We start from the raw sequence: 24,295 nt of genomic DNA on the forward strand, positions 1-24,295 counted from the left end.
TTGACGTCCTCAAGCTCTTTGGCTTTCAGGCGTAGCTCCGCCAGCTCCTTGTCGGCCTCCGCCTTGGCCGTCTTCTCAGTCTTCAGATCAGCTCGCAGCTGAGTGACTTGAGATAGAGCGCCATCCCGGACAGCCTCCAAGCCCTTAATGACCACGTGGGCATTCTTGGCTACACGCTGATACTCAATATATTGAGTTATCAACTCCAAAGCAGAGTTGCCAGCCTACAAAATAAGGGGAAAGAAAAGGTAAAAAAAAAAAAAAAAGAAGAAGAAAAGGGCGAAAGAGATGCTTACCACAGCAAGGTCGTGAGCTAGCTGAGCAGCAGGTGCCACCAACTTTTCCGCAGGCCGGTCAATTAGCAATTGGAGCCCTTTCAGAAGACGGTACCCCAGAGTGCCGCATTCGCGGGTATGTCCGTGAAGAGAGACTCATCCTCCCTCACATCCAAAGCTGGCCTAAATTGTTGGCCAGGAGTCGTTGGAGGGTGAGAGAGAGCGGCCTTGACATAGGCATAAAGGGGGACATCATTCGTCTCTACCCACTCTTGGGCCCGGGAATAAATTCCCTGGACCAAGGTCCGAGAGGAAACTCGGAACACTGAGAATTTCATAGATTCTCTGGCGTGTAGAAGAGCCAGACCCCAATGCCGTCCCCATACTGTTGGGATGAGGTGGAGACGACCGGCGGGCTTCCAGAGCCGATTCCTGGACACGAGAGGCTAAGGCATTCTGAACGTCGTTAGCGGCCACCTCCATGGAGTCAACCTCCACAAATTGACGTTTCTAGGGGCCCTCAGCTTGAGGCTCCCGGGGACGCTTGCGGTACATGCTAACGCTACCCCTGTTGATGGGGACTTGGACGGTAGAACGAGATGGAATGTGCTCCCCCCGGTCGGGATCCCAAACTTGAATTCGCTCGGCACGGCGAGCCGTCCTCCCAGCCGTATGAGCCCCGCGACCGGCATTCCGGTCAGCGCCTCGCGGACCTCCAGTCAGTCCGTGGACGGTGTCATAGTCGAACACAGGCTCTTCAGGAGTCTTAGACATCGGACGCAACTGCTCATCTAATCCCAACTCCTCCAGGTCCAAGCTGACTTCACCTAAAAAGAAATTAAGTAAAGTGATAATTATGTCAGCAAATAGCAGGGAAGCAAGAAAAGAAAAATGAAAAATTCCAAAGGACCGTGTCGGACCAAGAGTCATATTACACACCTTCTGGGTGAGTCCGGCATAGAAAAAGAGCGGACAAAGGATCATAGCCAAGAATGTACTTGGCATGAGGAAGCCAAGTGCAAGGGACTCGCGCCTCGGTCTTGCGCCCTCGACGGCCGCTTCCTCCGACTCAAAGTAATCAAAGGCTTCCTGCTCAGCCTCGGACAGATCATAGGAGGGCACATCTTCCATCTTGGAGTAAGGTTGGTAAAATGCCGCTGGAGAGGAAAGTTGTCCGGGACCGTGAGCTAATAGAAGGCTCCCTGCCAACCTTTTAGGCCACTCATCTTCGGATAAACGGTCATTTTGTCCTTGACCGTCATCAGGGACCACCAACCCTTCTCGGCAGAGCCGTTCCGTCTCAGCTAGTGAAGACGCCGGAAGAGGTTAAGAGTCTCGGGAAAGCCTAAATAACGGCAAACCCAGACGTAGGCAATGATATTGCTCACCGCCAAGGGAGTGAGTTGAGCAAGACAAACGTTGAAGGCCTGCAGAATCTTTACTAAGACCAAATGCAATCCAAATTCCAAGTGATGGGCATACACAGCCACATGCCCTGCCGGACAGTCGATTATTGTCGATCCTACGACCGGGATCACCAAATTATACTCGGGTGGAAATCCATATAACTTCTAGGCCACCTCACAGTAAGTTAGCTCCAAAGCAGCCGCCCGCCAGCCTTTGCAGATGACAACATTCTTAGGACCAGAGCTATAGTCTATGGGCAACCATATTCCGGAATGAAGAAAGTCATCACGGTCCGGAATAGGTTTTGGACGAGAGGAAAAAGGCATACTAAAACTGTAACTGCCCGCACTTCCGAGCTGCTAGCTAATCACACTTAAGATACGCTAATTACAATTAACGTTTATTAACCTCGAATTATCTTCACTTGCAGCGGAAAAATAACCTATAAACGATCCTGGGAGCTGTGGGTTATGGGCCCACAACAGTCATCCTCAAAAACCACATAACATATTACATAATACTTTGCTCGACTTCCAAAGCAATATAATAATTTATTCACAATTAAGGATATATAATCCTAAATACAACCTCTGAACCATTACATCTAATTATAACTTGATAACTAATTCTTCCTTTTACTCCATTCCGCTTTCCACATTCGAACCTGCAAGATCACTAACAATGAACTCTGCCCCCACCAGGACAGGTTCCAAGAACAAAATCAGGAAAACTGAGTACACACTGTCCAACCAGAACATCTTTTCAGTGGCTTGAAAACGTATTTATAGATGTAAGCTTATCTTATGAAACAATTGAAATCAAGATTTTACGATACATTAGTAATCAAAATACATCGAAATCATAAATTAGAAAGTATATAATAGATATTTGAACACAGTTTGTAATGCTACTTCCATAGAGCTAATACGATCTTCCAAAGTCAACCCTAACATACTTTACGTTAATAAATCCCTCCCTCTTCTGTGGATCATACACAAAACATTTATTCCATAAGATCCAAAAACCTTTAATTCATATGCATATCATAGTTAACTCCTGCATAGATTCCTAACAAGTTCCTTGATAATCATTTCCAGAATCGGCGCATGAACTCTATAACTTGGTGAGTAAAACATCATTTCAGAAAACTAAAGTTTGAAATATCTTTCCACAAAACCATTCGAATACTCAAATACATATCCTATTTTTCTTTCAATATTATACTGGGAAGAGAACACGAATAGAGTTGCCTTACAGGCAAATTCTCTAAGCTTTTTACAAGGGACGTCTCCCTCTTCCATTTTGTACTGCTTGCAAGACTTTTAGGTCATGACCCCACATAAGGACAATACCGCTCAGAGCAATACCCGCTCCAGAGCAATACCCCTCTAACACATAATGAGCAAACTCGCTCTACGAATGTTGTTCTCACTGCTTTAGCAGCTTCTTCCCCTCATAAAAACAGAATCAAATATATATTCAATTTTCGAAAATTCAGATTCATAAATCTCAAATTCTCATAAAGAATACTTTCGGGTATTATATACCCAAATTAAATTGCTTGCATAATATAATCGAGTTTCCAGTAACTTGGTATAAAGCAGCCTTTTATAAAATTCTTGGCTAAATTCCTTTCAAATACAGACTTTAAAGAAACTATGTTTTAATTCCACAAAGGATTCTCCAAAACAAAACATTGAGTATACAAAGATCATAACTCCAAATTAGAGTTTCTATTCTATATAAACTTTATATCCAAGACACAAATGTTCTTCATGCAGAATAACCTTTCCATTTAATCTTAGCAACCCATCAAACTCACAACCATCTCCAACATATAATTTCTATCTTACAAAATCCATTTTCAAGGATTCGGAATTCTCCAAAGACTACCTTTGAATAATGTGATATATCTTTTAGTCCGTAATTTTTTCTTCTCCCAAAACACATTCAGAAAGCTTATTATAACTTTACAGATGCATATTAAATTTAAATCCCAATAATTTATTGTCGCCTCCAATAGTATCATAAATTCCCAGCGTATAACCAAAGTTTCTTCAAGAAGGTGCTTCTAAATACTATAATTTAATTATAACCTGGACTTCTTCCCCTTGCACACACATAACACGATATTTAGTTTATGAACTTAGAAACTCTCATTCCCCAAAGCCGAAGGATAAAATCCTCAAAATTTATATCGGAGAACTCCTTCCTTTGAAGACTTATATTATAGTCATAATGAGTCGCATCACAAACATCTATCTATAATTTACATACATAATCTAAATTCATAATATCTCTAATAGATATATCGATTATACTTGATATCTTATTCTAGAACCAAATCCATTTATAACTTACACGTGCTTGAAATAATTCATACGCCTACTTCAGTGAAAACATAAAACATAACTTATAGCCAATATAACTTAACCTGCGATTTAATTCTAACTTTGTCTTAAAACTCATAAACATGTATTTCACAAAGCATATAGTACACAAATCACATTTTTAATACAACATAAGTTTAACTTATGAAAACATATCAAGATCAACTTATATAGTTTATATGATCAATCGAAATATCAATAATATATTTGGAAAGTGGAAGGACATGTGTGTACCTCTTTCATTTCCCCAAAGAACGCTCAATTCCATTATAATCTTCAAGAGTCCAACATCGCTAAATTCTTTATCGATCTCCAACAATCACCTCACAACAATATGAACAACAATTAACATCCTTACTACCAAATAGCTAGATAAAGAAGTTAACTTTCTCATACCTTCTAACCTCTTTCATGAACTACCCACGATTCCTTATTTATAAACCATTCTACTTATCCAATTCACTATATCAATCTCTAACTCCAATTAACCTCATTCTAATTCACAGATGATACTATCAAACAACATGGCTTATGATAATTTGATTTCATAAACTAACTTAAGAAATATAAATACAATTTATAACCTCAATCCAACCCATTAAATAAATAAGAAAGATTTAATCTTTAAGTTGAACAAACTTTTATCATATCTGATTTTCGTAACAAGATTAAGAACTAAATTTATTGACAAAACTAATTTATCACTGATATTCAAATTGTTGTTTTCAAAATCTGAAACTAACGAGACTAAATTATAAACTCAGCATACTTATACTTGTTCATAATTCGAAGAGATAAAACAAAGGATGATATAACTTCCAATCTTAAGTAAAAATAATTTACATTTGTTTCTCTTATATATCAAAAGAATAAAAAAAAACAAGAACTCAATTTCAGAACTATATTAAAATTGACGATAATTGAAATCAGAAAATTACCGATCTCACAGTAGGAATGACAAAACGGTGCAAAATCACCAGTAGAACAACGGCGACGTCACACATGCAGCGGCATCAGCACCGCCTAAACGAATCAGAGGAAAGAGAAAGAACACTTGACCATAACAATGCTGAAGAGAAGATGAAGCAAAACAGCAACAACAACATACTACAGCAACAGATCAGAGGAGAGAGAAAATTCGCCAGCAGCATTAACGAAGCAGATGATGCAACAACGGCGGCAGCTCGCCGACGAGGAACATCGAAACAGTAGTAGCACCGAACAGAAGCAGAGGAAAGAGAAAGACAGAACGGTGGGGAGGCAACCCAACAACAACCGTAACAGCGCCGACACACCGGAGAAACGCCAAGAAAAAAAAAAATTTGGGTAAGAAGGAACCACTGATCTGAGATGCGAGAGAAGTGAGAGAGAAAGAAATATTGTGGGCTTTGGGGTTTCATATTCACTGAATTCTCTCAATATCTTTGGGGTCATGTTGTTTGAGGAATGACAACAAAGGTGTAATGTGGCAATTCCCACTAAAGCCACGTAAAAATGAATTGATGAAATTTTTTATTTATTTATTTATTTTTAGCTCAATTTGTTCATTTCCATAAAATACACCCACAAAGATCTAATTGTATTTAAAATAATAATTCTCAAATAATAATCCTTTTTTTATTTTACTATTAAAACTTAGTTAAAGCAATAAACATAATCACTTTATTTAAAACACGCTAAAAAATACGGGCTGTTACAAAAACTCTCGCCTATAGCAATTTTGTTGGGACGGGAAGCCTGATCTCGACCAAATGTAGAGGGGGTGGCATCGGTCTCCATGCTGGTGATAGAGTCACTATCAGAACCTAAATCAACAACAAAAGGAGGATGAGAAGGGACCGACTCGCGGGCAAGACGGTCAAAAACACTAGCGTCTGTTACAACCCCAGCATCGGCCAAACTTTCTAACCAAGCATGCTCCCTTAAAGGCTCAACATCTAGGCCGGGAACAGCATCAGGAGGAGGATGTTTAAGGGTCCTGCGGGCTAGAATTTTGTGCCTGAGCTCCTTAAGGGTTTGATTATCACCGCTCATCCTGGCGGTCAGTAATTGGGTAGTCAAGTTTGCCCGTTCAGGAGTAGAGAGGTCGTGAAGAAATTTCGACCTAAGTTCCCTATTCATGTCGGCTGTAAGAGGAAGATCAGACAAAAGACGAGTTCTTCCATCCCTAGGGCTAGAAACTGACGAACTTTATTTGTCCGCCATCAAGGGAAGGGGAAGAGGGTTCACTTTCAGTCACAAAATTGCTACCTAAAGAGTTTTGGCTATCTGATTGGTCCGACATGATCCCACGGAAGAAAAAATAGCAAGAAACTAACGATTTAAAAGAAAGGGTACCTGAGTGAGAATTCGCCTGAAAATGTGAAGCTAGAACCTCGAAATATACCCAAGAGTGCTCCACAAACAAGAGTTTCGCCGGAAAAAGTGTTGCAACAGGTTCGAAGAAACCTCGAAATAAAACCCAGAAGATAAATCGAAAATTGCAAGAATTCCTCCGATGAAAAGGAAGGAAATAAGAAAAAGTAACGTTTTTTAGCAAAACAGGGGCGAAAGAAGTGTTCTTTAACCACTAAATAACAAGTTTGAGGGTCGCAAGAAAGCAAGGAAACCAGAGAAAGTGTCTGAAGGAAGGAGAAGAAGTTGGGTAAAAAATGAAAAGAAAAGGGATTTCGCTTTTAAATATCAGAGTAAGCGGTTGAGATTAAAAAATGCATCAACTGCTCTTGAAGATTAGCGACAAGTGTCACCCGCATAACATACCCTAATAAAAACAGAGGAAAAAACGAGCGGGATTCCAGAGTTCGTAATGATTACACTTTTCGAAATCAACAACTCACCCCAGGTCAACACGTGCCAATATCGAAGACCTGACTAAAGGACATGCAAAATTCGCTCACGTCATCAGAGTAAACATCCATGACGGCCACGACCGCCAGAGATGCTGGCGGGATAGTTTTATGGGTAATACCCAAGTGTGCTAACGAACAGGTACAATGGCCGATAGCAGAAGTCTGAGACGTGAGCTCGCAGCAAACAAGTTAAATATCCTATACTTAAGGACCGGGACTGCCGTCGCGGCCACGGAAGAAGACAAATCAAAGGGAATCTTCCCTCTGACAGATTCACTACAGCCATACATGTGTCAAAGGATCACCTATCATGTTAGATGAATAGTACGCCTATAAATAGCTGAGTAGTACTATTCTTGCAGGTATATTCTCTTTCATACTAAAAATAGCTTATCTCTCTCTCTAAACTTTCTCTCTCTATATTCCTATCGGGCACTAGCTGACTTGAGCGTTGGAGGGGGTTTCCTCACAACCACCCCGAGGGTAGCTCACGTTTGTTATCTTGCAGATCACCCCTCATGGATATCCCCTTTTATTGTCGGACACTCCTTGGGTCCGTCACTGTTTCCAATACCGGAACACATGGGAATTAGTACATAGGCCTATGGGGTTGAATATTATATGTGGATTTATACTCACAAAAAAAATGATCAAGGTGACCTTCAAAGGCACAAAGCTCGTCTTATTTGTGATGACAGGTCTCATGATGTTGGTGTGTATTGTGATGAAACTTATAGTCCAGTTGTTCGTCCGACTACTATCCAGACAGTACTGGCGATAGTTGTGGCTAGAGGTGGCAATTTGGCGGGTCAAAACGGGACCAGCCCTAAATCGGCCTCACAAGGGCACTAACCGGGACATATTCCTCAAAAAAAAAGGACTGAACCGGCCCGTAACCAGTGGAGATGGCAGTTTTGGGTGGGTTAGATTGTTGGGGAAAGTAACCGACACAAACCACCCCTTAAACCGGACCGTGAACCGTGATTGACAGCGGGTTGGATCGTCTGAGAACTGTAGGCTGAATCGCACACATAAACCGGCGCTGGATCGCCCACGAAACTATCGATGAACAGCCTTGTAAACCGTAGCTGAACAGAAATCGCCGCAAAATCGTGGATGAGGCGCTCCTGGAACCGCACTCGTAACTGCATTCGAACCTACTCAAAATCGTAGATGAACCGCCCCTTGAATTCTTACGCGTAAATTGGCCAAACTCCAACAATAGCAGTGTTGCGTTAGTGGTTCCTTGAATTCGCAGTAGAACTAAAGAAGGGAGGGAAGAAAAATGAAAAAGGAAAATACAGGAGAGAGAGTGAGAGAAAAGGAGATGTTAAAAGTAAAATGTAAATAAAATATTATTATTTGTATAAACTTTTATGTACAATGTTGTATCCTCTAGCTTGCTATCAAATCGGAAAAGAAGCAACAATGCTTCACTATTCAATTTTTATCATTTCTATGGTGCAATAGCATGGGTTGCTAGTCATGAATTAGCTTTCTATCCTTTTCGAGTACTGCATTTGCATTTTTTTTAGCTTTTACTCCCCATTTGATAAGATCAAACGGATCAATTATCATCCATCTACTCTTTTTTTTTGTGGTGAACAATGCAACTAGATTAAGTGATAGAGTTATATAAGGTCTTACAATCCTCAAGATATACTTGCATACAAACTAAGGGGATGGGGAAAAGTCCTAGTTACAACACTACTAATATCTGAATGTCTACTAGTCTTGGCTAATACATCCGCCACCTTGTTGAGACTTCGACCACAATGTTTAAGCGTGACTCCCGGGAGCTTGTCTTCAAATTTCTGCATGCACGAATTATACTCAAGTTTTTATCAGTAATATTCACATCAGCGCAAATACAATTTATAGCTCCCATACAATCCAATAAAATAATCATGTTAGTATAGTGGTTAGTTGTGGCTATATTTAGACCAGTAAATATCGCAAATAATTCGGCTTCTAGAGGGTCGTTGTCAAAGCAATGTTTTTCAAACCCGAGAATCCAGTTTCCTTTATAGTCTCTAATCACCCCCCCAATACCTATCGCGTCAAACTTGCTTGAAAAGGATGCATCTACGTGCATAGCTAATACATTCTGTAACATGGGAGGAAGAGAAGTCAAGGGGTCATAAGAAGGGTGGTTCGGTTTATTAAGTTGATTAAGAGCATGGGTACGTTTCGCAGCAAGATTTATTGCAGAGGATATGATACGCTCGCTTTGGGAAGGGTTGGAGTTATTAAAACAACAATCATTCCTACTTTTCCAAGTCTCATGACAAAGGTAAGGAAAGAAGTCACACCATTCAATTCCCGAAAAACCTTGTGATTTGCGTCGGATGTGAGGCGCCTATTTGCGTCGGACATGGGTCCGACGCCAAAGGCCTCGACGCAAATAGCCCAGACATGATCTGCGTCGTATGCTGAACGACGCAGATATATTAGCTATTTGCGTCGCACCGTATATATATACGGTGCGACGCAAATGACATTATGTGAACAATAAAAAAACGCAGTACCAAAGCATTAATGCTTTAGTACTGCGTAGGAGGAAAAAGAAACCAGACAAATCTCATATCAAAAAAACCAGATCTAACAAACAACAAACGATGATAATAAAACAAATGAACATTGCATTGTAAAATCAAAAATCTAAACGAAAATTATACAACAAAATCTAAACAAAAAATCTAAACAAATATCAAAAATTAAAAAATCAGATCTAATATACAACAAAATACGAAATTAAAAAACTAAATCTAAATATATACAAACAAATACATATAAAAAATTAAATAGTCGACTAAAAAAAACATTGAACGGTTCGATGCATTCGAGGGAGACGACTTCGAGAAGAACCAATTCCAGATCTGAAAATTATAGAGTAAATTCTAAATCAGAAAATAAACCCTAAAAATGCCAAAAAGTAAACAAAAAAAATAGATATAAAAAATAAAAATAAAAAACGAAAGGATTCGAGTTTTTAATTTTCATTTGCATGAACTAAATTTTTAGTTTTTCAGATCTGAATATGAAAATCAAATTTTCAGATTTGAAAACTAAAAAGAAAATCAGATCTAAAAATGAAAAAACATATCAGATTTAAACATTGAAACAACTTCGAACCTGTCAAAGCGAGAGACTTAGTGTGATTCGCCGGAAACTAGAAAATCAGATCGCCGTTTAGTGTGATTCGCATAGGTCGCCGGAAAATAGAAAATAGAAGTCGTCCGTTTAGTTCGCTTGAAACCGTTCGCCGGAAAATAGAAAATAGAAGTCGTCCTTTTTAGTTCGCCGGAAAATAGAAGTCGTCCTTTTGAGAAGGAATGTGAATTTGAGAATTTCAGATCTGAAAAAGGGTAGAGAGAGTTTGAGAATTATGAGATTTTGAGAAAGCGTTAGAGAGAGAGAGAGAGATAGAGAGAGAGAGAGAGGTGCTGAGAATAATTGAGAGAGAGAGTGTGCTGAGAATACCGCGTTAGGGTTTATCAAATAAGAAGGGTAGGTAGTTGGCCTGGCCTCATGGCCTATGTGCGTCGCACACTCAATAGGTGCGATGCAAATTAGGTACCTGATTTGCGTCGCACAGACACGGAAACGACGCACATTTGGCTTTTGCAACGCATGTAAAGCAAGTGCGACGCAAATGGGCCATGTTGTGCGTCGCACTCCTCTTACATGCGACGCAAATCCCAACTGTGCGTCGTTTCCGTGTCTGTGTGACGTAAATCAGGGGACGCAAATCGTCTATTTTGTACTAGATATTGGAGATTCGCTTTGAGCCATGCATGAAAAGGAATATTATAGGAGGTCGTTGAGGGAATATGTTGCCATACCTCCATAAAGAAACGACAGTCGCGAATGACATGAGATGACTCTTCTGGTATGTTTTTACACCTAGGACATAGATTATCAGGGGATATGTGTCTTACATGGAGGAGCGATTTATGGGGGATTCCCACCAAAGAAACCAAAAAAATATTTTCAACTTGGGTTCCATATTACTCTTCCATAACCAATCCAATTCCACCCTAGGAACCGCAATTTATGTAGAATAAGCATGAGCAAGTGAGAACCCCTTGGGACTCACGAAATCTGGGATGAGCAATTTTTACAATCCTCTTGGGAAGGGATTAGGGTGGACATGATTCTATTCTAGACTTCAATCGGCAGAATGAAAGAAAGCCTTCTCAACTCCTATTTCCCAATAGCCACCATATCTTTTAAACACATATTATTCTCCCTTTCCATTAAGGGCCTTGAATCATATTTCAACAATTATCACCTATTTTCACCGCAATTCCACTTCAAAATCAAATTTTTTTCCCTCCCAAAAAACCCTATAAATACCCCGGCCCTTCCACCATTCTCATTTTTCACAACTCTCTCAATCACATACATTCTCTCAATATCTGATACTCACACTTCTCTTCATTTCTTTTTCTTAATTCTGAATATTTTCTTTATCTTTCGATTGTCTAATTAGCAAAATATTAAATTCTTTGTTATATTAGTTGACTGCTTTATTACCTTATTAGTTCTAATAATATCATATTACTTTCATAATATTCTTTTAATTTCTAAAAAGAATATCTAATTAAAAAAAAAAAGATGATCGCAAGAGGTAAGAGTGGTGGTTCTAGTAGTCGAAGGGGTGATTCTTCTAATTTACCGTGCATCGACAATAGCGATTTCATCCAAGAATTAGAACATCAGTTGATAGATGATATTAAAATTCTCATGCACCCACCTAACCAACAACCATGTTAGTGTTTAATACTAAGTAAACCGACTTTCACTTAGCTAATTAATAGTTATTATATAAATCGATAATGACTAAGAGAATTGATCATGATTATGTTAAATTAATTGTTTATAGCAATAATAATTATGTATAATATTTATGTAAATCAACTATCACTTAGCTACTTATTTTTAATAGACAATGACTAAGAGAATTAATCATGTATATGTTAAATTGATATTGTTTTAGCAATAATAATTATGTAAATAAACTACCACTTCACTAATTAATGGTAATTATATTAAGTGAAAAAATTAAGATAATTAATCATGATTATGTTAATTTATGGTAAATAAACTATGAGTTAGCTAATTAATGTTAAATATGTTAATTAACAATCAATAATATGTTTACTTGAATATTATAGATGAAGCCGGTGAAATCTAGGTGGGCAACGATGAAGAAGGAGCTGGTGGCTCACAACCTCAAGGAACCAAAAAAAAGTGTCATGGGTGTGGCCATTTTTGAAAAGGTTGCTATCAATGAACCCAGACACTGCAAGTGAATTTGTAAGCTTTGCAAGAACGCAGTCGTCAATCCACCTCCGACTTACAATTGGAGGAACGGTGGTTGAATGGGAACCTTGGGCCGTCATTTCACCAACAAACATGGCCCTACGGTAGAGAATGTTAGTACTGGCGGAGACCGAAACACCCATACACAACTCCACGGGTATGCTGGAGAGATGCCCAACGTAAGTGATGCATATGAATATTTTAATAGAACTCATTTGCATATGAATATTATAGAGATCATATGATTGAGATCATTTGCATGTGAATATTTTAATAGAACTCATTTGCATATGAATATTTTAATAGAGATCATTTGCATATGAATATTATAGAGATCATATGAATATTATAGAGATCATATGAATATTTTAATAGAACTCATTTACCTATAATAGAGATCATATGATTGAGATGTTATCTCTAATGAATGGTAGTTCAACCATAGGAAAAGTGATGCATATGAATATTTTAATAGAACTCATTTGCAACCAGCATTTAGGAAAGTTCCTAGGAACACACTTAAGTGTCGCACACAAACTGCATTTCATATCTATAGAAGTCATATGATGGAGGTGTTTCGTACCCTCAACGGTCGTAGAAGCTTGACAACAGACGCATGGACCTCATGTTTTGGTGAGCCCTTTATGTGTGTTACTACCCATTGGATCGATGACGAGTGATTTTTGTAGAAACATATTACTCCCTCAGTCCCATAATATTCTTTACGCTTTTCTTTTTTATCTATCCCAAAATACTCTTTACACTTCTATTTTGGGATATGACCCACTATCATATTAATCATTCTACTTTTTCACTATTGACCCACACTCTCTCTCCTCCAAATAAAATAATACCACTCTTATTACCTACCAACTCTAACCGTGGCCCACATTTTCTCTCCTTAAAATAAAATAATACTACTTTTACTAACTACTAACTCCTAGCTATCACATTCACTTTCAATAAAATAAAAATTGATAACCAACACAACTAATTATCATCTAAAACTATGTGCCTTGATAAGTGTTAAGAGTATTTTAGGATGGATTGAGTATTGCTTTTGGGCTTATGGAAGAGAGTCGTAGTGGGTACAACATAAAAGCCCATTTTTTATTTGCATTGCTAGTGTAAAGAGTAGTGTTTTACATAAAGGACTAAGTCAAGGTAGGATTTGTTATCGTGTATTTGGAAGAATATTCAACAACTCTCCTTTTAAACAATGATCCAAGTTATCTTATTTATTTATTTAAAAATACATAAATATATATTTTATATGCGTGTTTTATGAGTAGTAGTTAAATTTAGTTTCACTGGATAATAGAGGTTTTTAACTTTTTAGGCATACGTTGGTGAGTAGTGCTTCAATAAAAAAATTTATAAATTGATATTATCTGATGATGTATATTTTTACATCTTTAATTATTCATTATCCCAACTGATTGTGCTCCCCAAAAAAAATTAAGAAATGAATATTCTGTAATTACGTTTTTTAATTCTTTTATGGTTTGTTCATGCATGTTATTTGAATTGTTATTGCAACTGAGTGTTTAGATAGTAAGAATCTTGTGAATCTTTGTTTTTATAATTATTGTTTGAAAATTGATTTAATCACCAATTTATATTTTCAATTGTGAGTTTCCTCTTTTTACACATTTTTATGTATTTCTTTTTGGTAATGTAAAACTTTCTTTACTACCCATATTTGTAAATAAGGAAAGAATTTAGAAAATCTTTTCTTTATTATTTTTTGTGAGATTAAGGGTATATAAGTATTTTCAAGAGGGGACACCATAGCTTCCCCCTTAGCTTATATAATAGGAGGGGATGCCTTATATAATATTAGGGATGACAATTGGGCGGGGCGGGTGCGGAGGATGGTACATCCACACCAGCACCCGCATAAAATTCCAATCCCCATCCCCGTCCCACCACCCATTGCGGGGGGAAATTCCACACCCATCCCCGCCCCACCAGATACGTATTTATTTATACCCATCCCCTCCCCACCATCCGCATGGTACCCGCACCCGCTTCATATCCGCATCGTACCTGCGTCATACCCACATATTTATATTTTGCAAGATAAAATTATTAATAATATAAGTATATAAATAGAACTATAATCATATATATGTGGGGAGAGCGAGGGTGAAGCGGGTGGGGCGGGGTGGGGGGGGGATGGGGCGGGGCAGGGAGGGATGGGGCGGGGCAGGCGGGGATGTGGTGGGGATAGCATAAAATTCATACCCGCTCCACCACCCATTGCGGGTAGGATTTCAATCCCCATCCTCACCCCATCCCCGCCAAACCTAGACCCATCCCCGCCCCACTTTTGCGGGGATAGGGTGAGTCTCCTACTTAACCCGCCCCAATGCCATCCCTAATTAATATATTTAGTCTCCTTATTTAGATTCATGTACTTATGTAAAGTAGGTGATTATGGTAAGTAGGGTTATATGTAATGCGGATGTATATTGTGAATATCAAGCGTAAGCCTCCTGAGGAGGATTTCCACATTGTTTTTTTTGGCAATTTAAAGTATTTATTGACTACAAAAAAAAAATGAAGTATAACCTAAAGAGTGTAGCCACAACAAGACTACACTCAACCACAAACTACTAAGCTTTCAAGAAATTAACAAATGTCGTTCCAGCTCACTACATCTACAAGAGACTCTAAATACAATCTCCTTTGCAATCAGATTAGGAGGCGACAAAGAGTTCCTAAACACTTTACTATTTCTTTGCAACCACACATCATACACATTCTCAGTAAAAAGCATGACATATACTTTGTCAATACTTTTTGTGCTTCTGGCTTTTTTAATAGCAAACTCAAGCTCTAGATTTGAATCAGCAAGAGGATGCCTCTGTAAATGACTTAACACCTGTTTCCACACATCACAGCTGTAACCACAGTTGAAGAAAAGATGTTTACTAGTTTTAATCTGCTGGTTGCAAATTTTGCACATAGGACTAATGTTAGCATTCCACACATTCAATCTGCTGGATTTCCACATTATTACACTTATAATTTTTTTAGAAGGTATTTTTTTTTGTTTAAAAATATTTTTTTATAAAGTACTTTTACGTAAATTTTCCAAATATAACAGGACAATTTTACAACTCTTCAGTCGACTCCCTTCCACTTTATTCTTGAAGATGCTACTCCTATTGGTTTGGGCTCCAAAAGATGTACATACATAATCCCGCCGTCGCTTTAAAAGGTACTTGAAATTTAAGCCCAAGCAGGAGAGGGACAAAAAAAAAAGGCTTCCTTTACTTGGATACCTTCGGAATTTTAAAGCTAAAATCATACTTTTCTAACGTTTATATTTTTCTAAAATTTGCCATATTTTTTATAAGGTACTTGAAACGATTGTATATATCTTAAAAATAGACTAACAACTATGGATGCTTGGGATTTTCTTGCAATATATATTAACTTTTTTTTGCAATAAATATATGTCAACTAACAATGAAAACACTTTAGATAATATATAGTGAAATTGAATTTGGAGAAATATCTTCAATATTTAGCTTCAACTATATTTATGATTAAATATATATTATCCTCTCCATTTCTTATTTATGTTTCTAGTTTGACTTGCATAAGTAAGAATATATGTCATTACGTTTTCGCAAAATTTTACAAAATTTTGATATTATTAAATTACTCACTGTGATGAATTAAATAAGATCATATGTATTGCAAGAATGTTACAGAAAAAGGTTCAGGATAAGCAGATTCATGGTGCTCATGATAGCCGTAGTGGCCTCGAAATCTCCCACCTTCTGTTTGTAGATGACAACCTTCTCTTTGCAAAAGCAACCCGTCAGGAATACTGTGTAATTGTTGATATTCTCAACCAATATGAATCAGCATCTTGGCAGAAAATTAACTATGACAAGGCTGAGGTTTCTTTTAGCAAAGGTGTTCGTGCTGATTGCAAGGAGGAGTTGGTGAGTTTTCTTAATATGCGGCATGTGGAAAACATGAGAAGTACCTTGGTATCCCCTCTATAGGTGGTAGATCAAAAAAAGCTATCGTTGATTCAATACTTGATCGAGTTTGGAAGAAACTCCAAGGCTGGAAAGAGAAGCTTCTATCAAGAGCAGGGAAGGAAATTCTTCTAAAGTCTGTTATTCAAGCAACGCCGACCTATCTCATGGGGGTGTATAAGATCCCTACTACGATTATAGAAAAATCCACTGGAGAAGTTGGGAGTCTTTGTGCACTCTGAAGTGTTTTGGTGGCATGGGATTTCGAGATTTAAGGGTGTTTAATGACGCTTTACTTGGGCGTCAAGCATGGAGATTGGTGCGTGCCCCGTCTTCTTTGTTTCGCCGGGTTTTTAAAGCAAAGTACTATGCTAACAGTGATTTTCTTGATGCAAAGCTTGGTTATTCATGTAGTTATTCATGGAAAAGTATATGGAGTTCAAAGGCTCTAATCAAGTAGGATGCTTGTGGCGTGTTGGGAATGGAGAAAAGATTCGTGTGTGGCGAGATCCTTGGGTGGTTGCTGATGACGGGCGATTTATAGAAAGTTCCCCACTGCAAGGCATCATTTTGGTGAAAGATTTAATCGATGAGGAGGCCATGGACTGGGATACTAACCTCATTGAGCAACATTTTAATGAACGTGATATCAAAAGCATCCTTGCTATTCCATTGAGCTCGATGAACATACAAGATGAGTTAACTTGGGCTCCTACGAAAGATGGGTTCTATTCTGTAAAAACTATATATATGTTTGGGAAAGGAACCTTGACGCTTTCCGCCAAGCTTGGGTGGATATTTGGGGTATGAACGTAAGTCCGAAGGTACGCGACTTTTTATGGAGAGCTTGCACTAATTCTCTACCTACTCGCTCTCTTCTTAAACACCGGCATCTCATTGATGATGATTCTTGCCCTTGGGGCTATGGGGAGGTTGAAACAACAAGTCATGCTCTTTTTACTTGTTCTCGAGTGGCTGGGTTATGGGAAGAGTTGAGTTGTGTGCCTCTTTGCAATAATTCTATGACCATGGGTTTGTGTGATTTGGTGGAAAGTTGACGACAACTTGACAAAAACATGGTCTAGCGAGGAGTTATGTTGGCATGGTGTCTTTGGTGTAAACGTATTCTGTGGTTGTTTCCGGGTAAAAGTACTCCCCTCAATGCTCTTGCAATTCGTGTGCATCGTCTCGTCGATGAATATGGGATTTACTCAGCTCGCATTTTACGGTGTTATGGTGCGTGTGTGCGTGCCCAGCTCGAATACATGGATCGGACCTCCTAACGGCATCCTAAAAATGAACGTCGACGCGTCTCTTGCGGATGTTGGCTGGGTTGGTCTAGGGGTTGTGGGGGAGAAACTCGACTGGGGATGTTGTTTTTGCTGCGACTCGTCGGGTAAAGGCGTTTTGGAGTCCTGAAATTGCGGAAGCAAAAGCAATTCAGATGGCAGTGCGGCTTGGTAAACGGTATGGCTTTAATGAAGTGATTCTTGAGTCGGATTGCCAAGTGATGATACGAAGACTATCGAAGAGTGCTCTCTATCTATCGGATCTCGACATTATTCTTCATGATATCTTAGCTTCTTGTTCTGCTTTTAATTCTCTTATTTGGTCACATGTTAAACGTGATGGCAACTTTGTAGCTCACCATTTAGCAAGGCTAGTTCCCTTTGGTGTTGAACAGATTTGGGAAAACCACTCCCCTCCGGAGGTGGCGCCCTATGTACTTATGGACGTTTTGTCCTTATCTTAATCTAGCTTGCGTTTCCCCACTCAAAAAAAAAGTTAGATCATATGTAATTCTAAAGTGTGAGGATTCTAATTAATAACATTATTAATAAGGAATGAAGCGAGCACCTTCTTTTAAGGATATAATATTATAAAAAATTATAAACTTTGTAACGTGTATAACATAAATAAACCAAACATTTCTCCTCCTAAAAAAATTGTTCCTTGTTTTAGAAATTTAATCAGCTTGTACATGTTTCGATTGATAATACAAATTTTTACTTTTTTACCAAGATAAGATTCAAATAAAGAAATTTTTAAAGTGGTTGAAGGTGAGGGGATTCCAGCCCATAACTAAAATTCCAATCAGACTAATGGATTGGATCACACTTTACAAGGAGCAAAAATCATACCCAATCATATCACAAGGGTGGAAAGAGGTCTGAGTACGTATAACCAAATAAACCAATTTTAATTTTTAAGAGGATTTTTTGATAAGAATAATACAAACTTTTGTCCGTTCTCTCGTAATAATACAAACTTTTGCTTATTTATAAATAATACAAACTTCACACAAAATTCCTTCAATAGGACAAGTTGTCCTGTGACCTTTAAAACAGGTAAAAAAATTTAACAAAATAAAATTCCTTTTTCTCTACTCCCCCCTCCCCTACCCCAGCCCCGCCCCACCGTCACCTTTACCCCTCCCCACGGAACCACCTGCCGCTCCCCACAGAACCACCCCTGTCCCACCACGAACTTACCCTCCCAGCCACAAAACCTCATCCCTTCACACTATCATAGCTGGGTAGAATCACCACACCACCATCAAAATAACCACCACAACTACCATCACCACAAGAGCCACCATTTCATCCAACTCCACATTCAGCCCAAAAACTCTAATCACCACCATTTCCACCCACCAAACTCTAGATCGAAATCCACCACCCACCCCCGAAATACACCAAACCCAACTACCACGTTGGGCAAAATACGTCGAATTTGAAGCGTTTGGATGCCAGAAAGTTTCCGAGAAACTATGTATCTAATACTCGATCCGTCCCAAAATACTCTTGTTACTTATAAAGACATGTAGTTTTAGATGATAAGTTGTTGTTTGGTTATCAATTGTTATTTGATTGAAAACTAGATGTGATAGGAGTTAGTAGTTAGTAAAAATAGTATTATTTTATTTTAAGAAGAGAGAATGTGAGCCATGATTAAAGCTGGTAGGTGATAAGAGTGGTATTATTATATTTGGAGGAGAGAGTGTGTGGGTCAATACTTAAAAGGTAGAATGATTAAAATAATAGTAGATCATATCCCAAAATAGAAGTGTAAAGAGTATTATGGGACAGATAAAAAAGGAAAGTGTAAAGAATATTCTGGGACAGAGCGAGTAACCGATAAAATTATCATCAAACATGAAAAGTAACAAAACCTAGAAATTGTACAACAAAATTGAATAACAAACACCCAATTTAGCAGATTAAAGAGAAATAGATTACCTTGATTCTTAATGGATGGCGCTGAAGTTGGGACATACCGTTGCAAACCCTTCTTTGCAATGTTTCGTCCGTGTGGGGAAGGGGAGGTGGAGGGTTAGAGTAAGGTGGGGGGTTTCAGTTGGTTAAGGGAGGGGTGATTTCGGAGTGAGGGAGTGATTTCGGGATTTTGTAGGTTCGAATGAGAGTTGGCGAGCTCTTCGAGTGCGATTTCGACGAACCTTGCGATTTTACGGCGATGAGAGAGAATCTAATGATCCTTGCGATTTCGACATTGGAGGTTGAAGAAGAAGATGTTACAGTGTTTGAATTCTTGGAACTCGTAGTTTGGTGGTCGAGGCATGAAGCTGTAATGGCGGAAAAAAGAGGGAAGAATTCAAGGAAAGAAAATGGAGGAAGAAGAACCAAAGCAAACAAAGAAGAAGAAGGGGAAATAACGAAAAAAAGTCACGTCACTAGTTTACTTGCACCAACAAGTGATTCATCGGTCATGACTAGGGGTGCTTATCAAGCGAGCCGAGCTCGAATAGCACTGGGCTAGGCTCGAGCTCCTTTAACTTTTCATGGGCTCGGCTCGGCTCGGCTCGTGAACTCGCCTAGCTTAGGGGAGCCGAGCTTGGCTCGAGCTCGTGATTAGAATTTGCGGCTCGAACTCGGCTCGTGAGCTCGTTTAGGCTCGGCTCTCGAGCTCGTTAACGAGCCAAACCGAAATCGAACCTAACTAGGCTCAAGCTCGAGTCCAAAAATTGCAACTCAGCTCGAGTTCGAATATAACTTCAAGGTTCAACCCTAAGCAAGTCTAAGGTCATAGTTCATTAGGCCCGAACGTAAAGTAGTTCGAAGGCCCAATAACTAACAGTTGTTATTGCATGGTCAAGCTAGTAGTAGCAGGCCAATGGTAGAGAGTTAGGGAGTAAAAGGTTTCTTTTATAAAGCCTCTAACTCACACTCTCATCCTATTCCACCAATGTGGGACTCTAGAAAGCCAAATTTCTTTCTCAGTTGCTTCCATCTTGCAACATTGTTGTCCATTATTCATGCGTGAATTATCTTTAGTAATTATTCCCACTTTCTCTTTCTCTCTCCTCTTTCTATTTCAAGTGTGAGAATGATCAAACAATCACACTTTAATGAAAATACCCTTTTTAATTATTTTTACCTTTTCTTTTTATCTTTCTTCTATTATATACCTTAGTTGATATCTTAAAAGAAATACTTAATATAATTTTAAAAAACTCGACTCGAGCTCAAATAAAATTTCAAGGTTCAACCCTAAGCAAGCTAAGTCTAAGGTCATATATAGTTCATTAGGCCCGAAAGTTTAGTAGTTCGAAGGCCCAATAACTAACACTTGCTATTGCATGGCCAAGCAAGCAGTAGAAGGCCAATGGTAGAGAGTTAGGGAGTGAAAGATTTCTTTAATAAAGCATCTAACTCACACTCTCATCCTATTCCACCGATAATGTGGACTATAGAAAGCCAAATTTTCTCACTTGCTTGCATCTTGCAACATTGCTCCCCATTGTCCATGCGTGAATTCTCTTTAGTAATTATTCCCACTTTCTCTCTCCTCTGTCTATTTCATGTGTGAGAATGATCAAACAATACACCTTAATGAAAATACCCTTTTTAATTAATTTTACCTTTTCTTTTTATCTTTCTTCTATTATATCCTTATTAAATTTTTTAAAAGAAATACTTATTTAATATATATAAATAATTTTTTTTTATTTAAACAATTTTTTAATATAAAATATTTTTTATTCGTATAAAATAATAATCGAGTTCGGCTCGTTTAAATCTCGAGCCGAGCTCGAACTGCTCGCGAGCTTGTCAGACTCATTATCACCCCTAGTCATGACCTATTGGAGGAGTTTTGGTCAAAAGTTTGTAATATTAAAAAATAATCAAAAGTTAGTATTATTTCGAGAAAACGAACAAAAATTTGTATTATTTAATTCGCTTAAAAAATCCTTTTTATGAACGCAAGAAGTATGTTGCAAGAAAGTATGTTTGAACGTTATTTGTTGATGGACGTATTACCTCTCTTACCAGTAAATTAAAACGTCAACTGGGTTTATCCCTCTTTACCAGTAAACGTTATGTCTGCATCGTAAGACAACTTCTACAATAATGTTTGTTCGTTGCTGTCGCGAGAATCAATGACGTTGAGATATTAAAACTAATACAACTTGAGTGGATTGGTGGTACTGAAGAGGGCACAATCCTTAGTTAATTAAACAGTAAGCAACTTTCCGCTGGCGTAAAACCTTAAAGTATCGGTAGTACTTGGACGAAGTATGTGTGTACGACGTTGATCAGGTAATAAAGACATGAAGTATTTTCTTTCATACTATGAATATGCTCTATGATGGGCTAAGTATTGAAATTGAAAGATAATATTTCATTGCCTAGCTTATACTACCTTTGTTTTTTTATTGACCCGTTCCTTTGGACATATATGCCAATGCACTCTTTTAAATATTTATATCTCTAATTAACAATAAGCAAAAATTACAAAAAGTTAATATTGTGAAAATATACATTGAGACGAATCTAACAAAATCTGACATCAATATATTTTTTCTTAAGTATAAATCGCAAAAGATAGTCAAAGTTACACATATGTGAATAGTGTCAAAAGTCAAAATGGGTCATGTAAAAAAAATTGACGAGCTATATATCTTAGGTATTGGGGAAGCAATGCAGCTCTAACAATGGCTTTGAATATTACGCCTTATTCTCTAATATTTACTCTATTGTTCATTTGTTGTTTTTGCTCAAAGTTTGTTTCGGCAATTACCAATATTACCACCACTAAATTCCTTACAGACCCAGAAACCTTAGTGTCCGAGAATGCCACTTTCAAGATTGGGTTCTTCAGCCCCATCAACTCGACAAATCGCTATGTTGGAATCTGGTACAATACCAACGAATCTGATACAATGGAAGTTGTATGGGTAGCTAATAGGAACAACCCAATAAAAAATGCTTCTGGGGTGCTGAAAATATCTGATGATGGAAATCTTCAACTCTCAGATGGTAAAAGCACCATATTTTGGTCATCAAATGTGTCTAGACAGGCACATAATACTTCAGTTATTGCGAAACTTCAAGATACCGGGAACCTTGTTTTGCTATCGGGTGTTAGCAGTGGGATGATCATCTGGCAAAGTTTTGATCATCTCACGAATTCGTTGTTGCCACAGACGACGATTTCAATTGATATGTCAATAATTGACAAGGATCAAATAAAAGAGTATGAATACACAGTGTTACGATCTTGGAAGAGCGCCTCAGATCCATCAAATGGACGCTTTAGGATTACTGTTGATGTTCTCGCACCATTCCTGGAGTTCGTAACTTGGGAAAGTGATAAACCTTATTCACGAATCGCCGAGTTTGGAGGACCTAATTTTTCTATGGAGGCTTTTCCCTATGTATTTCATTTGACATACAACCCTATAGAAGACATATCCAACATATTGTACGTTGTGGAAAATAAGTCATTCCTCGGGTACCATCTTTTGAATGATGATGGGAATGTGTTTTACAGAACTTGGGATGGTGGTAGCCGAAAGTGGAATACTACATGGCAATCGATTGAAACTACGTGTGATATGTATAGCAAGTGTGGACCTTTTGGATGTTGTAACCCGAAGAATTCACCAATATGCAGTTGCTTAAAGGGGTTCAAGCCAAAGAATATAGATGAATGGAATCTAGGCAATTGGACTAGTGGGTGTGTACGAAATATATCACTGCAATGCAGTAATATAGGAGGCAAAGAAGACGGCTTCTTGGGGCTACCCCATGTAAAAGTTCCAGATAATGCTGGATATTTATTTTTTCTAGATGATCCGGATGAATGTAGGAGCATGTGCCTGGGAAATTGTTTATGTTTAGCTTATGCATATCCTAAGCAAACCGTGTGCATGATGTGGAATGAAAGCCTACTTGACATGCAACAATTCTCCGTTGATGGTGTAGAAGTTTTCATTCGATTGGCTCATTCAGAACTAGGTAACCACTTATTATTCTTGGCTTTCCTTCTTTTCTAATTAGTTGCTTACTTATAAGTCTTTCACTAGTTTTGATTAATTACCCATGAGTTTGTTCTCTTTGTCTCAATTTAGTGGAACGGGTGGACGTTCGCACTAAAGACGTAGAACCCTTCCCCATATTAGTTCTATATGAGAAAAAAATTAGGAGATCATTGTCTTCCTTCTGCAAAAAAGTATAATGAAACTATAAACAACGAATTCAAAATCTTCTCTCTCACAAATTGTCTACCACTTGTGTACCACAAACTCAAAAGGTCGCACGGAATTCATCTCATATATATTAGTAAATAAATACTACTTACATACTTTTTTAGTTACACCATTTCTCTTTTTGGCACTATTAATCAATCAACTTTGTTTAAATTATCTTGCATCATTACATGAGAAAAAATATGTCAAGTGGGTTCTTGTTAGATTCATCTCAATGCAAGAATTCCAAATATCAATTTTTTTATAATTTTTACTTACAGGCAATAAGAGATGTTAACGTCCAAAGAAGCATCTCGGTAAATATGAAAAATCAAATTGTGCAACTAAAAAAATACATATATGAGTAATGTAAGTTAATTTTTTTTTATTCCATATGAGTCACGAAGGCAGTATAAAGTACAAAGAAGGGAAAGGGGGATTCGAACCTGTGACATATTGTTCACAGCACCTCAATCTTAATCACTAGGCCAAGACATCCTTGGCTAGTAATGTAAGTTATTTGAATATGGTTGCTATACACATATACGCAACCTTC

General features: G+C 38.0%; 2 protein-coding genes across 2 annotated transcripts; one reads left to right on the forward strand and one right to left on the reverse strand.

Annotated features, from left to right (window-relative positions):
* Positions 1-14,875: 14,875 nt before the first annotated feature.
* LOC104883104 (uncharacterized) lies at positions 14,876-15,268 on the reverse strand. Its single transcript, XM_010667556.1, has one exon. The coding sequence runs from the start codon at positions 15,266-15,268 to the stop codon at positions 14,876-14,878; it is 393 nt and encodes a 130-aa protein (XP_010665858.1).
* Positions 15,269-22,203: 6,935 nt separating this feature from the next.
* On the forward strand, positions 22,204-23,547 carry LOC104883103 (G-type lectin S-receptor-like serine/threonine-protein kinase At1g11300). Its single transcript, XM_010667555.1, has one exon. It carries the CDS (start codon positions 22,204-22,206, stop codon positions 23,545-23,547), a length of 1,344 nt encoding a protein of 447 aa, XP_010665857.1.
* Positions 23,548-24,295: the final 748 nt, after the last annotated feature.

This window comes from Beta vulgaris, chromosome 8 (assembly GCF_026745355.1).
Source record: "Beta vulgaris subsp. vulgaris cultivar EL10 chromosome 8, EL10.2, whole genome shotgun sequence".
Classification (NCBI taxonomy): domain Eukaryota; kingdom Viridiplantae; phylum Streptophyta; class Magnoliopsida; order Caryophyllales; family Amaranthaceae; genus Beta; species Beta vulgaris.

Coding starts and splice junctions, on each gene's coding strand:
- LOC104883104 (XM_010667556.1), bottom strand. CDS start 15,268: ATGTGGAAATCCAGCAGATTGAATGTGTGGAATGCTAACATTAGTCCT.
- LOC104883103 (XM_010667555.1), top strand. CDS start 22,204: ATGGCTTTGAATATTACGCCTTATTCTCTAATATTTACTCTATTGTTC.